The 17,774-nt window shown below is 35.9% G+C and overlaps 1 protein-coding gene across 22 annotated transcripts in view; it reads left to right on the top strand.

The window, feature by feature from the left end:
• Hdac9 (histone deacetylase 9) overlaps nucleotides 1-17,774 on the top strand; it is an 860,512-nt gene that overhangs the window by 644,104 nt on the left and 198,634 nt on the right. For 21 of the 22 annotated variants that reach the window (XM_078040000.1, XM_078040015.1, XM_078040005.1 and 18 more), the window contains one exon: nucleotides 7,398-7,505. The exons of the other annotated variant lie outside the window; for it this stretch is intronic. In XM_078040000.1, the coding sequence (XP_077896126.1) occupies nucleotides 7,398-7,505 (108 nt within the window). The remainder of the gene's footprint in view (nucleotides 1-7,397; nucleotides 7,506-17,774) is intronic. 22 annotated transcript variants of the gene reach the window in all.

Genomic DNA, 17,774 nt, shown 5'->3' with positions numbered 1-17,774 from the left:
CCTAAACAGTAGAAAATTGAACAGAACTTTATAGTAGGGGATGTACAATGAAACATACTATCCATCTTAGTTTTCTAACTTTCTCTGCTGAATTTGAGTGGGTGAAGTCCCATTTCTACTCTCTGTGCTTCACCACTAATGGTTGACACAGGTTACACGTTATCCCTTACTCTCTTTCACTATCCATGAGGGAGATTGCAACATGTTCTGCTTTCAGATGTGAATGGTGTTATGTAGAGGGAACGTTTCTTAAAATAGTTATTTAACAACTATGTATTGGCCTTTACTTTTCTCCTATTAGAGTTCCTCCTTTGCTCCATAGAGTGAGTATCTCCCTAAGTATTTTAGAAGCCTTGGGTAATGAATAATAGGAATAATACCATATGTTTCTCTCTTCCTCCCTTCCTTCTTTTGTTCCTTCTTTCCCTTCCTTCCCTTTTCATATCAATGAGTCCTGCTGTCCACTGTTGATGTATGGTATCAATATTCATGCATCTTGGCAATGCCAGTTGCTCTGGATTCTCTAAAGTTAAGACAAGTGGAGAATCTGCCTCTCTCCCTCCTTTAAGCTTATAGTATTTTAAAAATAGGTTCCAAAGCTTTCTACTTTATTCTCATTTGTAGAGAAAAATAATTTGCCTGTTTCAGTTTACTTGCTATCAAACATTTTTTTCAATCCCTGTTTTTTTGTTTGTTTGTTTGTTCTAATTAGTTATATAGGACAGCAGAATGCATTCCAACTTATTGTATACAAATGGAGCACAACTGCTCATTTCTCTGACTGCACATGATGCAGAGTCACACCGTTCATGCAGTCACACATGTATAATGTTCATCTCATTCCACCATCCTTCCCACCCCTACATTCCCTCCCCGCCCCTCACTCCCCCCCTGCCCAATCCAAAGTTCCTCCATTCTTCCCTACTCTCTCTGATTATGGATCATTATCTGCATATCAGAGAAAACATTTGGCCTTTGATTTGGGGGGAATGGCTTATTTAACTTAACATGACTATCAAACATTTCTGACAATGTAACTAATGTACAAAACACAAAGCCAGTTTTATTGGTCTGCTGAGTATTGGTTTTACTTATAACCATATTTCTCTCCACTCATCCTTTTCTACCCTACTAAGTAGACTTGTGTTACTGAGGGCATGGGCTGGGGGGACCTCAGTGACAGACTGCTGCCTTTGGAATTGTGCCTTTCCCACTGATGTCTAAATCTTCCTGGAAGGTTAAGCTCATACAACTCTTACAAAAATGTAGTTCCACCCTATCTCACTAAGTTTGTTGGATTCCTCTCTCAAAAAGCCTTTTTGTGGGCTGTCTCCCTTATCACATCTGAACTGTAAATTTGGAACCATGTTAGATTCAGGCCCTCCTACATATTGATAAAGTGAGTTGAACTTAGGGGGACTATTTTGAGATTAATAGTTTTTCATTCCAGCAATAAAATAAGGTTTCTGTAGACAGATTACTGGGCAGACTACTTTATGTTTTGAACATTTAATTACATTGTCAGAAATATTTCATAATTGAAAATACTTTCTTTTCCCTTATTTTTGAATGACATATAAACACAAAGTTGGTAAAGATGCCTGAGGAATTTCAAAGGGGCAGTAATTGGGATATTGCCATATTAATTCTAACATACACTTATACCCTGCTCGCCCACGTAAGCGTGGGAACTTCTTAGGAACTTCTGTTTAGAATCCTGGCTAGATTTCTCCTCTGCTATCCAACAGACTACACTCCTGACCTTGAAAATGAGACAACCTTATCCACACTTCCTCAGGGGTAAGATGAATACATCTTGTCTTTCTCCTCCCAACTACACTGCTCTTCTCTCCAGTTAAAATATGTCAGTCCCTTCCAGTTTAAACAACCTCCTTTCGGTTTAAAAATTCTGTCTGTTATAGATCAACTTTTATTGCCAGGATGACTCTCTTTAAGTAGTTGCTCAGTCGCTCAGATTTTCCTCTCATGGTGGCATTTCGATACCTAAAGAAGGGATGGAGACCTGATGGGGTCCTTGGATCCTCTAGCTATTCTTTGCATATTCAGGTTTCATGTCAGTCTCCCAATGTTGCCTTGCTCTCTCTCTCTCTTTGAAGCTGAGTTTGCCAGGGGATTAACTCCTGATTTTAGCTTTTTCCACAAACTGAAGCTTGTCAGGGCCCCTGGGCTCCAGCATCCTCTCCTTGACTCATGTTGGTGCTGACGGCCCCCTCTGCCTCCCCCATGGGCTGTGCTTGGCCCCAACCATAGTTAGTCCATTCCATAGGCTCTCCCAGGGCATGCCCCTTGAGGATTGTGGGAAATTGAGGCTTCCATTTGTGCGACACAAGAACCAAAAACACCTTAGTAATGCTTCAGTCTGAACTTCTATTCTTTTTTCCACACTGCTCTACAGTCTATTAGATGATTCCCAATTTAGTGCAGACAATACTCCAAAGGTCCCTAATGTGAATCAGAGCAAAGACTCACCATTTTGTCAGCTTCCTGAAACATTTGCCTCTTTTGCTCACATACCACTCTCTGCTTCTGTTGCTTTTGGATCTGCATTTCTCAAGTTTCTCAGGACTGGAAGGATGGCTTTTATATTTTCTTTTTTGTCATCGTATCTTAGATGCAGCATAATCAGCAAGCCCAGTACTTGGTGGTCATAGGTAGAAAGAATCTACTCCCTGAACTATCATTATGGAGGCAGTTTCTCATTGCTGTCATTAACATAGGACTGTGATCCTGGGACAACCAGTACTTTTCATTTCTTCTATGTCAATCCTAATCTTCTTTTCAGCTCATGTTGTCCCTTAATTCACACAACACACACACACACACACACACACACACACACACACACACACTCACCCACCAAGAAGATGTTGGAGAACAGATGAAGTGGTGCATGGAAAGAAAAATGATAAAACACTTTTTTTTTCCAAAAAGGAAATCATTCTATTGTTAAAGAGTTTGCTTTGCATATCTTAGTATTATTTCAGAAAGATCTTAGTAACGAGCTAGCTTGGTCAGCATGCCAATCCCCTGCTCCACCTCCATTTTTTCCTCTTTTATTATTCTCACCGACTACATCTTACGTTATTTTTCATATTCACAGCCAAATCTGTACCACTACCCTTCAACTTCCAAAAACTAGAATGCCTGCCAATTTTCTTATTTTAATCTTTCTAGTCTTCGCTTCCACCATCATGGGATTGCTAATTCAGCCCTTTGATTCTGCTTATTTGTAGCCATCTCTTTTAAATAATCCTTGGTCTTGCCCTTCCTTTCCAATCCCCAAATATTATTCCATGGAAAGAACTACTACCAGTGGATAAACTCAACCATTATCCCTTCACAGAGTTTTCCTACTGTTAAGAAATCCTACAGTAATTGCAATCAGAACTCTCAGATGTAGGTGACTCTTTTGATGCTATCACTGATGTAGGAAAAGTGTTTTTGGCAAACTCTTTCACTAATAAGAGGAACATAGAAGAGATATTTATTTTCTACCATTGTGAAGGGAAGAGCAGGAGTAGACAAGGGTGTTTCTTTTAGTCACAAGGATTATAACTTCTGTTTTATCATTGGAGCTCTTCTAACACATGGCAGTGCATGAAGGATAGTTTTTGGTAGTTAATTTGATCCTGCAGCACCATTTGGAATATGATGACTTGAAAAGTATGCTTGCGAACAAGTTTTGGGGGTATGACCTTGCTATAGAGTTAATCATATCCCCTTTAAATTCATATGTTGAAGCTCATAACCTTAATATTATTGTATTTGATAGGATTTTAGGAAGTAGGTTAAATAAGGGCATAAAGATCCCAGTGCAAGAGGAACCCAAACACAAGGCCATGTGAGGACATAATAGAAAGACAGCCATCTTCAAGCCAAGAAGAGACTCTCCCCAGAAACCAGCTCAGGCAGCATTGCTCTTGAACGTCGAGCCTCCAAAATTGTGAAGAGTAGATCGCTGTTGTAGAAGCTGCCTAGTCAATGATATTTTATTATAGCAACCTGAACTAAGACAAACCTGTTCATAAATCCAAAATTCAATATAATGACCCATTTTGATCAGATTATGTCCACCAAACTTGACAGTTATTGACATTTATTTATAAACTAAATGTATATAAAATATAGGTTGATGTAGAATTTAGATAAATATTCTTTATGTGTAAGTAAATGAATGAATGATAAATTCTGTAGGTTCCTAAAGAGAATCCAGTTAGAGATTAACCTACTAAACTTTGGCTAAAGACCAAAACCTCAAGTATGCATTGATTTCCTATGTGCCCAACACTTCTTGAGAACAATAACTATATCTTTATTTAAAAAAAAAAACTTCACTCATAGTAGTAGTATGGAGGCTAGCTGAATTGAAACAAAAACTTTCTTGACTGGTGATTTATACACCAAAATTAATGACAATCATATGGAGTGTTAGCTCTACAAGAATACTTTCAGGAAGACAAGTATGGACAGGCAGGATATCACATAAATTTTTTGTAGCTACTATTGTTCTTAGCTGCTGGAACATTTTTCTAATAAAATATAGTATTAATATTTTTTTGGAAGGAAATTGTGTTAGTTAGGTTTCTGTTACCGTGTCCAAAATACCTGGAGAGAACAACTTAGAGGAGAAAACGTGTATTTTGGCTCATGGTTGCAGAGGGTTAGTTCATGATGGGCTGACTCTGTTGTTCTGGCCCCATGGTGAGATAGAAATCATGGTGGAAGGGTGTGGTGGTAGAGTTCTGCTCAACTCAAGGGGCAGGGAAGCACAGAGAAAAAGGGGAAGAGATTATAGGGAAAATGAATTCTTCCAGGACACAGTCCCAGTGACCCTTCTCTTCCAGCCACACCCACCTGACTACCCAAACAGTCCCTTCAAATTAGGATGGACTTATTAGGTTACAGCTCTCACAATCTATTCATTTTTACCTTTAGAGGACATCCCATATTTAAAGCCTAACAGAAATTCTTCTCTACTGTTTTTAGAAATAGAGGAAGAAAGAAAATTTATATTATAAATGTAATATAAATATATTATATTCAAAAGTGGAAAGGGGTTTAGAATTATATTTGGCTTGGGGGTTACCCAATAAGTCTTTTGGAATTTAGTGATTTGTTTTGTCTTCCCAGTAATTTAACATCTGGTGAGTCCAGGCATTTGTGTGGCAGTGTAGGTCTGTAATGATATGCAAAACCATCCATATAATGTACATTTGGGTTTTGACTTTTTCAATTGACACAGCCATCTTCCTCCAAGATTTATCCACATGAATCCCAAATAAGTATGTACTTACATTGGTTCAGTAAAACTTTTGATTTGAAGGAAAATGGTTAGCATCTAGTGTCCACTTGAGTGATTCCTTCACTCCTGAGTGAGCAGTGAAGACTATGACACAAGCCGAATGTTTTTAGAAAGCCCAGGTTTCTTCAGGGGTGTGGTAAAGGGCTTGTGCTGACAGGGCCTCAGGTTGTGTGAGGGTTTAGAACCAGCAGAGTATGGTGCAGACTGTTATGCTCAGTAGATGGTTTCTAGAACTCCACTGAGTGCCAAGCATTTCAAAATGGGGACAAAAGTAGACAAAATAGAAGTAGCTAACCTTTGCTTATCGCTTACTCATTTTAATCCTGACCGACGTCATATGCACATGGTACTTTTTTAAAAGTTGTCATTTTCACAGGTAAGGGAACCAGGGCACAGAGATATTAATTAACTTCTCTGTGTCATTTAGGTGTAATGATCAAGCCACTATTTTGTCTCTTACAGATCGATTCCAGAGACTTCTCTTTTGACTACTTTTTAGAAATCTTAATTATCTACTTACTTATATAGTCAAGGCTCTTTGTTATTATTTATTTACTTATGGTTCTCATTTACTATTTATTTATTCATTGTTCTTAACAACATTTAAGATGAGAAGAACTGCATGAGAAAAAGAGACAGAGTGAACATACTCAGAAAACTGCTTAGTAATTTGTAAATATATGTTACTTTTATTTATTGTATTTGTTCCATGTGATTAGGCCTCTTGAATCTAATTCTCATTTTTTGATATAAAACTTTTGTTTTTTGCCTCATTTGGGGAGGCTTAACATTCACAAACATTGTATTTCATTTTCTAGTGCTTCACGTGATACATGCATCCTAAAATTGGTGCTGTCTTCCATCTGATACTGCTATTTATTACATTAGAAATACCTTATACAGGGATGGGGATGTGGCTTAAGCGGTAGCGCGCTCGCCTGGCATGCGTGTGACCCGGGTTCGATCCTCAGCATCACATACCAACAAAGATGTTGTGTCCGCCGAGAACTAAAAAATAAATATTAAAAAAAAAATACCTTATACATAAAATATGCAATATATAATAATTATAAACCCCCACCTTTGCACTTTTCATTATATATATATATATAAAATTTCATATATATATAAAATTTCATATATAAAAAAAATTTCATATCACATGCATGAGAAAGATTCCCAATTTATAAAGGGGAATCCAGAATATTGGGGTAGTCTTTTTTTTTAACCTGTATTTCACTTATTTGTTTTATGTGGTACTGAGGATCGAACCCAGAGTTTTGCATATGCGAGGTGAGCACTCTACAGCTGAGCCACAACCCCAGCCCCTGGGGTAGTCTTTTTTGACAATGGTACTCTCTACTATAGGAGGAACTATGCTTTTTACTGACCTATCTACTTTTAATGAAACCAGTGTACAGTGAATCCAGCCAACTGTACTAAATGTTAGAAATCTTAGGCTTCTCCTTTGAAAATCACATTGTGCCTTGCACTACTGTGAGGGTTTTAAGGGTGAAGACCACAGGTTCCTTCCATTGATTCAGAACCTGAGCTGCGGTTGCTACTTCCTACTCACCGACTGCTACTGCTACCTGCCTAAAAATTGTCTTTGGCTCCCTGTAAACCTGCAGTCAGAAAGGTATTTGAATTTTCCCCCTCCAGCACTTGCAAATCCGATTTTTATGTATAACTAAGTGCTCTTAGTTTTTACTCTATCTACTACTGGGGCCTGGTTTCTACCAGGCCTGTAACTAAGCCAGATCCGGCCTATGTAATGCTGTTTGTAATGAGAAATCTAAACAGGGAATGGCAGTGAGGCATGGCAGGAATGTGTTTCCATTGGAGAAGTCAGTGTAGAGAAAAAGTATAAGCAAAGCCATGTCCAGAAGGCCCTCTCAGCTGGGCAAGACGGAAGACTAATGTTATTGTACATAGGCAGTTACCCTGCCAGCCAGCCCTTCCTCACAGATTTGCTTTCTCTCTGTTGCCCTCCTGCCCCCTCCCTCCTTCATCTCTCCCTTCTCTTTCATTTTCTTCTCTCTTTCTACGGACTCCTTGCTGGCTGTTTGCTCAGGTGGACAGTGACACCATTTGGAACGAGCTGCACTCGTCCGGTGCTGCACGCATGGCTGTTGGCTGTGTCATCGAGCTGGCTTCCAGAGTGGCCTCAGGAGAGCTGAAGGTGAGGTCTGGGTTGCATTAAGTGTGGGAAATCCAGAAAAGAAGCTGAAACTGAGATGTTGTTGTTTGGGAATTGTGGGGACTGTGGTGTGGTAATAAAAGGAAGGAGGTGGAGGGAGGAGGGTGGGGAGATGGCCACTAAGGTGTGATAATAAACTCCTCTGTAGGTAGACAGCAGCTGATCCTGCTCTTAGGGCCTTCCTCTCCTGGAGTATATTCTGTGGTCAGGGCACACTGGTATGTTTTTAAGAGCATAGAAATGGTGAGTAAAGTCATGGTCTAGGTTAAAAATACCCTTAGTGTATACATATCTGTCATGCCATCCTGGGATTCTTTTTTGAAACAATTTTAAAAATATGATTACTGAGTAGTATGTATAAGCTCAGAATACCACCCAGAGAGAGGAGGGGGGAGAAAGGTAAATACCAGACGGGAAGGATTGGGAGGAAGAAGGAAATTGTTGATTAGGAGGGTAATGATCCAGAGTATGTTTTTCCATGAAAGAACTTCAAAAATGAGCTATGCTTTATTGTTCTTTTCTTTTTATGGTCTCTTCTTTTCTACATCATATGAAACGAACAATGTCTAAACCCCAACGTTTCCCAGTCTAAACAATTTATAAAAGCCAGAGACCTGACAGACGTTGACATTTTATTTGGTATTTTAACAGTGCTATTTAAAGGTATGCCATGTGTGCCTTGAATGCAGTTACCCCAATAAACTTTGTTGGTGCTAACACAGCTTTATAATGCACTAGTTCACACACTTCATAACCCAATCTGGATGGTGATTGATCCGGTATTTTTAGCAATTGTGGGGCTTAAGGGAAATATATTATGACCAAGAACACATGCGTTGTGAGTTTTGTTAATCTAAGGTAAAAATCTAATTAGGATATTTTTCTTTATGTGTAATGAATTTTTATTCAATTACACCTGATTCTTCCTTCTACTTAGGTTTTAAAATGTAGGACTGGAATGCACACTTTACAATGCATCATCTGTCCCAGCAGTCACAATTTGCAGAAATAAAATTTTGATGAGATGGGCTGTATTAACAACAACAATAACAAAAAAAAAGAGCTGCCTCTGTAAATTCAACATGATCAGTGTGAGGACGCTAACTGCTCATCTTGGGGGTTTTTGGAGCCATTAACCTGGTAGTTAGTATTCAGGCTTTACCTTTAGTAATGAGAAGTTAAAAAGTGGAAGGGAATCAGCTCCATGCGCAGGTTTTGACTATCTCCCAGTAGCACTTTAAGAATAATTCTTCCTGTGAGTAATGTTATATACTATAATAAGTTGGCATTTTAAAAGAAGAACATTTGAGGGCCTTATTTTCAGGAGAATTCAAATGACAGACAATAACCAGAACACAAAATTATAATGTTTTATATTAAGTTGGCATAATCTCACATGATTATATTAGCATTCAAAATTCTAATTGTTTTAAGTTTATGGAAGTTTAAGCAATAATTCAGAAACCTTTTCAAGTAGAATACCCACATAATATTTACATTAATCAAAATCATCATTAGCCTCATTGTGTGGAATGGACAGATTTATATACCAAAAACAAAACTGAATTCCACCTTTTTAGCAGGTAAGTATTTAAAATGGCCATTTACAAACTAAGTATCAACAAAATATAATATGGACATGCTGATCACCAGCTGTACCAATGCTGGCTCTTTATGTTAAGAAGAAGGATTTGTAGAAATGGTTTATCACTCTCTAGTTAAGGAATCAGCAAATGTGGTTAAAAGAGAAAGGAAAGAACTAGTTTCAGAGTCAAGAAATTTTGGTCCACAATACCTCTTAAATACTGTGCCATATTTGACAAATCATGTAACTTCTTTGGCTTCAGTTTCCTGTTCTGCAAATTCATCAAGTGAAATTGATAATGTTGAAAGTTGTCTGTGTCATGAACTCTAGCTATTTGTGAATGAAAAGTGATCAGAGAGTCTCAATTATGCACACTGAGACATATCAAATAGTTGGTATTCCAAAATGAAGTCCAGCATGTTTTGATGAAATCCAAGATTTTTGAGTTGAATTACCTTTCTGGTTGTCGAGATCAGAGTAAAAATCTAATACAGCAGGACCATACCAGAGGCACTGGTACCTATCCTGATGGGCCAAGACAAAACACCTACTTTGTGGAGAGTTTGTGTAGGTCACTGTGGGAAGGGTAGAAATCACAGATGATTTGGAGCCAGTGAAGAACCCAAATAACTTAAGTAGAGGGCCATGTTTGGGGACCCCTATTCAACCCTGTCTACCTGTCAATGTCTACCTGTCTCAGATGCCAGTGCACAGGTGGAGTACCTGTTGGCCAGGTACACTATTACTCATCACTTCATTCAGATTTCAGAAGGACATAGGGATGCTTATTTGAGGATGCTGATAAGTAACCCTCTGCTAAGTATATAAAAAAAAAGCATTTTGTTTTTCATATTTTGCATCTACATCCAATTCTCAAATGCTCTACCCCGTTCTTCCTGTAAATCAATACTGTAATGAAATGGCATTGTCATATTATAATAGTGCTTCTTTGGAGATTGTTCTAATTTTTTTTAATTAAAAATAATTAAGATCCATATTTCAAATAAGGTGAGCTTGGGTGGGGTGCTGTCTTGAGAGATGAAGGATAGCTAGGGAGAGGTCACTGAACTCATGAAGGATGCAAACCTAGAAGATTAGAAACAGAAATATGGAGCAGAAATAATATGTAAAAGGCGAATAGTCTTTCAACTTATAAATAAAAGTTGGTTCAATATTTATTTATTTATTTATTTTTATTTACAAAGAAAGGAAAATGACAAATACAATTACTTAGAACTTTTGCTTGATGCTGTACTGACCATGACCATCCTCCACATGTCTGACAGACTCTTTTCTTTCTTCACCTGGAAATACTAAAGAATTAGAAGAATGAGATAAGCAATGAGGCGGGTTTCATGTTGACATTTAAATATAACATAATGCAGCAAACTAGAGCAGTAAATCAGCATACTTTAGGCACAGAATGGAAATTCTCAGTGAAGTTCAGTAGAAAAAATGGGAACTTTCAAGGTTTCTAGGTTTTTACAATTTATTAATACACACACACACACACACACACACACACACACAAGCACATGAATGCAGATGGAATAATTCCTTAAATCTACAGATGCCTCATTTAGCTGTTTATCAAATTTTGGTATCCAGAAGCACAAATATTCTGAAAATGCTGAATTTTTCCATATATGGGAAAATAGATATCTTAAAATACTTGCTTTGTGTGTTTTATGACATTTTAGAAAGTACATATGGAACAGAAATAATCTCTAAAAGGTGAACACTCTTTCAACTTATAAATAAAAATTGGTTCAATATTTATGAAGATTTATTGTAAAACTTCAATTTGGTGCTATTTTTAAGATGTTACAGTCTGTAAAAAGAAGTTAAAATTGCTTTAGCTCTCTGTACATTTTGCCAAACAAAACAAAACAACTTTCCCCTAAAACATACAAAAACCACAAGATACCTAGCTATCTGAATGATGGATAGATTTCTTTAATGTTCAAATGGAAATTGTGATGTCATGTTGCTAATAACACCTGCTCCTCATTGGATACCTGCTGTGGGTTGGGCAGTGAATATGTAACTTGTAACATTCTTACAATGTTCTCTTCAAGTAAAGGCCACGAACAGAATACTGGCTGAAGACATGAAATGACCTTTTCAGATCCTGCATATAGGATGATAAATCAGAAGTCTATAAATCTCATAATTCTCTGTTTACTTACAGCCACTACATCAGGATTTTTGTGTTCAGGTAGCTCAAATATAATAAGAATAAATAGGATTAAAATCATCTGTTTTAAATGGTCTATAACCTTTCTTTTTAGTGTTATAAAATGTTCAATCAGTACAAAAAGACAAGTTACTTCTTAAATCACAAAACATTATAATAAATAAATATCTATGAAATCTTCATCCAACTTAAGAAATAGAATTTTGCTCACACTCTTAATGTTATCTCAGTATTTATGCCTATCTTTCTGAACCACAGATAGCTATTAATCTATTGAATTTTAAAAATTATTCCTTTTCTTTTTTTACCACTTTTGAACTTGTTTTCTGTTTTTATAAAAATGGAATATTTGTATTATTTTTCAGCTTTCTTTTCCCCTTTAAAATTGTTATGAGGATTTGTCCTCATGGATATACGTTTATGATTCATTTGTTTTCATTGCTATAAAATATTCCCCTTGTCAATCAGAATTTGTTTATTCAGTCTTTTGTTGGACATTTTAATTGCTTCTAGCATTTTTGTCTTTGAACAGTGCTCCATGAACACTCTAACATGCCTGCTCTTTTACTCTGCTATAACTAAAATAATTGGCTACTAGGCTAGCCATATAACATATTTCAGTAAGTAATGCCACGTGGAATTCCAAAATAATTTTCCCACAATGACATCTTTATAAATGGTAGCCTAACCCTCTGATAATTCTCTCCTCCATAAAAGCAATGACAAAACTGGCAAAAGTTGTCAGGATGATTTTTTTCTTCAAAAATCTGGAAATTAATGAAAGGCCCACAACAACTCAGTAAGTGCATTGCAGAAAACAAACTGACGAATGTTAACATGAACAATGAGCTTTGTGGTGGTTTAAATCACCCTGTTCCCATCTTTCCCTTTACAGTACCACAGTAAACTTAATAAATAACAGTCTGCATTCTCAGTGAAAACCAGTAATTTGGTAGTCTCTGAGGGGATATAATGAGATTGGAGAATCTTCAAAGTCTCATTTCTAAAGAATTGTCATTATTTGTCCTGTCTGGTGCTCCTTGCAAGACCCACTTGCAAACTGTCTTTATTTGATGGTGGGGTTCATGCAGAAGCACTTGTTGAAAAAAATAAATGTAATTGATAAACTTTGCCTGAGGTGGTGGATAACAGTGGGGTAAATAGTGGACAACCAAAAGCTTCAGTGGAAAAACTTAAGAATGAGAAGTACAAAAGAACTATGAAAAGTTCCATCCAATACCTAAGAATCTAGACTGGACTGTCATTTGCATGATAAAGCTATGTGCACACTCAGGATAAGTAAAAGACTTGAGAAAGCCCTGACCTCTTACCTCAAGCTGAAAGGGAGGTTCTGCTTGAACAGAGAGTGAAGGCCAAGGTGGAGGCCAAGGACTGATTAAATATTGAAGGATATATAAGCTAATACACACACACACACACACACACACACACACACACACACTTTGCAAAGACTGGAGGACTATTTGTTACTAGTTCAGGGCATTTAAAGAAATCTCTGTCCAGTCATTAAATGACAGACTCCATTCTCCATTGCCACATAAAACATAAAACACAAACTTGGTACAATTAGTTCAGAAAAGTCACCCAGCAAAATAATAACAAATAATAATAAAAAATCCCTGGGGAGAGATGAGATTCCATACTATTTGTTTACAATATCCATTTTTCAACAAGAAAGCATGATTTACACAAAGAAACAAGAAAGTAGGACCATACACAAGAATAAACAGAGCTAATAACTGTCCCTGAGGTAGCTCGGGTATCAGACTTGTTAGACAAAGGTGGTCAGGGATTTTTAATATTTTCAAAGAAATAATTCAAAACATTTTTAAAAGATGGTATGAGAATATATGTCTCTAAAATATAATATTAACAAAAAGAAACTGGAAAAAAGAACTAAATAGGAATTATGATATTGATAAGTACAGTGGACACACATGAAACATTTACTTGAGGAACTCATGAGACATGAGCTGGCAGCAAGAAATTCAGCAAACTTGAAGATGGCAAAATGAGAGAGTTCAGTCTCAAAAACAGAAAGAGGATGAAGAAATACTAACAGAGTTAAAGACCCATGAAACATGTTCAAGTATACCAATATATGCAAAATAGGAGTACTAAGAAGAGAAAGAAAAGGGACAAAAGAATATTAAGACACAATGGTTTTCATTGTTTTTCTTCCTAAATCTCATTTATAAAAAGTTAGTCTATATATCCAAGAAACTCGATGAACTCAAAGCAGGATAAACTCAGAGATCCACATCTAGACACATTGTTCTTAAACTGTTGAAAGCCAAAGGTAATTCGGAAATCTTGAAAACCAAAAGAGGGGAGCAGCTCATTCTCCAGTCCTCTGTAAGATTAACACTGACATTTCATCAGAAACCATGAAAGCCAGAGGGCAGTGTGGTGACATACTCAAAGGGCTAAAAAAGAAAAAGACCATCAACCAAAGAATTCTACATCCAGTAAAACTATCCTTCAAAAATGAAGTTGAAGTTGGGCTTGGATGTGTTTCAGTGGTAGAGCATTTTCCTCATATGTAGAAGTTCCTGGGTTTAATCACTAGCACTGAAAAACAAACAAACAAACAAACAATGTTCCCAAGAATGCAAAATAAAGAATTCATTGCTAGTTAACTAGTGTTATGGAAATGATGAAGGAAGTCATTGGGACTGAAATGAAAGGACTTTACACTACACGGTAATTTGAATCCCCAAGAAGAGATAAAGAGTACCAATAAAAGTATAAACACAGGTAAATACAAATTATGGTGTAAATGTGTTTTTTGTTTGTAATTCTTTTTCTCTTCTCAGAAATAATTATAAGCCTGTGTTTATGTGCATGTTGTATATAAAGATATAATTTGTATGACAATAAGAGCACAAAAGAAGGCATGGGAGATGGAGCTACATAACAACAAAGCAGAATTTTTGGCTACATAACCACAAAGCAAATTTAGGATGGTGCCTAAGCTTGATTGTTAAAAGTTAAATGTTAATTGTAATCCACATGGTAACCACTAAGAAAATAATAAGCAAGCAAGCAAGAAATAAAGAAGAAAGGATGAACAAGAAAGCTAAAAGAGAACATTGAAGAATGTCTATTTAACTCAAAAAAATGCAGACATGGAAAAATAGCCGAATAACAATAATGAGAAGACAGTGTGGAGAATAAATTCCAAAGTCTTTTCTGCCAATTTTCACCCCTACCACCAACACAAAGGACTTCCCAATACTCTTCATTCTTGTCTATATTTGGAATTTTAAAATTTTTAAGTGTTTGCCAATCTTGTGGGTGTAAAAACTATCTTAAAATGTTTTAAATTTGTATCTCCTAAGCATTATTTTCCATTTAGGTTGCATATAATATTAAATGCTTTATGTGTCTTTTACTTAGTTTTACATTTCTAATTAATCTTTAAAAAAAATTTAAAGGTGTTCTGAATACTGGTACCCTATCACATTTCAGTTTGGTGGCTATATTTAATTTTTTTAAATTATGTATTCCTAGAAGACATTTTCTATTTTTTTCATTGTTATTCTGGTTTAAGTCTGGCTTTAGATTTTCTTTCCAATCTTGAGGTCATAAAAATATTCTATATTTTCTGTTTGATTTATTTATTTTAGTTAATTAATTAATTTATTTTTTCTAATTTGTTATACACGACAGTAGAATGCACTTTGATTCATTGTACACAATTGCAAGCACAACTTTTCATTTCTCTGGCTGTACACAAAGTAGAGTCACACCATTTATGTCTTTATACATGTGCCTAGGGTAATGATGTCCATCCCATTCCACCGCCTTTCCTACCCTATACCCCTTCCTTTCCCTCCCCTTTGCCCTATCCAAAGTTTCTCCGTTCCCCCCATTCTCCCCACCCCCATTATGGATTAGCATTCATTTATCAGAGAAAACAGTCAGCTTTTGGCTTTTGGGGATTAGCTTACTTCACTTAGCATGATATTCTTCACCTCCATCCATTTACCTGCAAAGGCCATGATTTCATTACTTTTAATGCTGAGTAATATTCCAGTGCGTGCGTGTGTGTGTGTGTGTGTGTGTGTGTGTGTGTGTGTGTGTATCACAGTCTCTTTATCCATTCATCTATTGAAGAGCATCTAGGTTGGTTCCACAATTTAGCTATTGTGAATTGAGCTGCTTTAAACATTGATGTGGCTGCGTCACTGTAGTATGCTCTTTTTAATTTCTTTGGGTATAAACCAAGGAGTGCGATAGCTGGTCAAATGGTGATTCCATTACAAGTTTTCTAAGGAATCTCCATACTACTTTCTCGATTGATTGCACCAATTTGCAGTCCCATTAGCAATGTAAGAGTGTGCCTCTTCCCTACATCCTCACCAACACTTTTTGTTGCTTGTATTCTTAATAACTGCCTTTCTGACTGGAGTGAGATGAAATTTTAGAGTAGTTTTGATTTGCATTTCTGTAATTGCTAGAGATTGAACATATTTTCATATATTTTTTGATCAATTGTATATCTTCTTCTTACAAGTGTCTATAGCCCATTTATTGATTGAGTTTCTTGTTTTTTGGTGTTTAGTTTTTTGAGTTCTTTATATATCCTGGAGATTAGTGATCTATCTGATGTGCATGTGGTGCTATTGAACTCATGGCCTTGTGTATTCGAGGCAAGTACTCTACCAACTGAGCTACACCCAGCCCCTGTATTTTCTGTTTTGAAGTCACAGTTTTTACAATTAAGTCTTGAATTTATTAATTTGTCATTCCATTTTTGCATTTGCTGATATATGGATGCAATTTTCTTCTTTATCTTTTTTCTAAGAGTATAATTTTTTTTATATACACTTATTTTATTTATTTTTATGTGGTGCTGAGGATTGAACCCAGTGCCTTACACGTAAAAGGCGAGTGCTCTACCACTGAGCTAAAACTCCAGCCCTGATTAACTTTTTAACATTAAAAATTATATATTCTTGAGATAAACCTGCCTTGGTTATAATTTAATATTCTTTTCATACATGACTTGAAGGATTTTGGTTAAGATTTTTACATATATGTTCAGTACTGAAATTGGTCTGTAATTCTTCCTGACATCATAAAACAATTTTGAGATTATCTCTATTTTACTCTACTTCAGAATAATAATTAGGGTAAAATTGGGCAGCTCATTCCTTCAATATTTGATAGAACTTGACTCTAAAACTATAAACCCTTGTTTGGAAAGATTTTTAACCACTGATTCAATTAGTTTCATAATTAAAAAACTGTTTAGAATTTTTCTTTCATATCAATTTAGTTAGGTTTTTCTAGATATTTGCACATTGGAGCTAAATTTTCTAAATTGCTGACATGAAGCTGGGTATGGTGACACATGCCTGTAATCCCAGTAGCTCAGAAGACTGAGGCAGGAGGATCCTAAGTTCAAAGCTAGCCTCCCCAAATGTGAAGAACTAAGCAACTCAGTGAAAACCTGTCTCTAAATGAAAATACAAAATAGGGCTTGGGATATTGCTTAGTGGTCGAGTGCCCCCAGTTCTATCCCCAGTACCTTCCCCCAAAATAAACTTAACATGAATTTGCTTGCAATATCCTCTTTCAATAATTCAGTGTTTGAAGGAGCTTTAGTGATAAATCTTTTATTATTCTGGTGTTCACTTCTCTTTACCTTTATCACTTCTTTCAGAGGTTTATAATTTGCATAGAATAAACTTTTGTCCTTTTTAGATATAGTTTATATTTTATGAATTTCTTTTTTTTACTATTTACTTTTTATTTAAAAGAGGGACATCTTGAATATTTATTTTAATAATGTTCTAAGTAATTGCTTCAACTCATTATATTTAAAATTTTAGTCTTTTTCAATATATAAGTTATAGCTACATTGTTCAATAGAGTTTTACTTAAAAATAATGTCACTTTTCTTTTTCTGTACCATTAGTGCATTAAAAGTCTGTTTAAGTTATGGTTATTGTTATTGACTTAAGACATTTATAGAATTTGGTGTGTGTCATTCTAGTTCATACGAGATTATGAGATCAATTTTCTTGCCTGAAATTCTTGCTATTTGTAAAATATATTTTGTGTACTTAAGCAAATTTCTATCAATATGTTCTTGTGTATAAAGACCTTTATATGAAAATTAATAAGAGCTTATTAATTATTTTGTTCAATATTCTGTATTTTGTCACATGATCTTTGCAGGTCTCTAAAATGGATGCTTTATTTTATTTTTTATTTTTTAAGAGAGAGAGAGAGAGAGAGAGAGAATTTTTAATATTTATTTTTTAGTTATTGGCAGACACAACATCTTTGTTTGTATGTGGTGCTGAGGATCGAACCCCAGCCACATGCATGCATGCATGCATGCATGCCAGGCGAGCGCGCTACAGCTTGAGCCACATCCCCAGCCCTACAATGGATGCTTTCAACTATTATTTTAGAGTTTCTAAATATCATGACA

This window comes from Ictidomys tridecemlineatus, chromosome 2 (assembly GCF_052094955.1).
Source record: "Ictidomys tridecemlineatus isolate mIctTri1 chromosome 2, mIctTri1.hap1, whole genome shotgun sequence".
NCBI classification, from domain to species: Eukaryota; Metazoa; Chordata; class Mammalia; order Rodentia; family Sciuridae; genus Ictidomys; species Ictidomys tridecemlineatus.
This window is presented reverse-complemented; position numbering and strand designations above follow the sequence as displayed.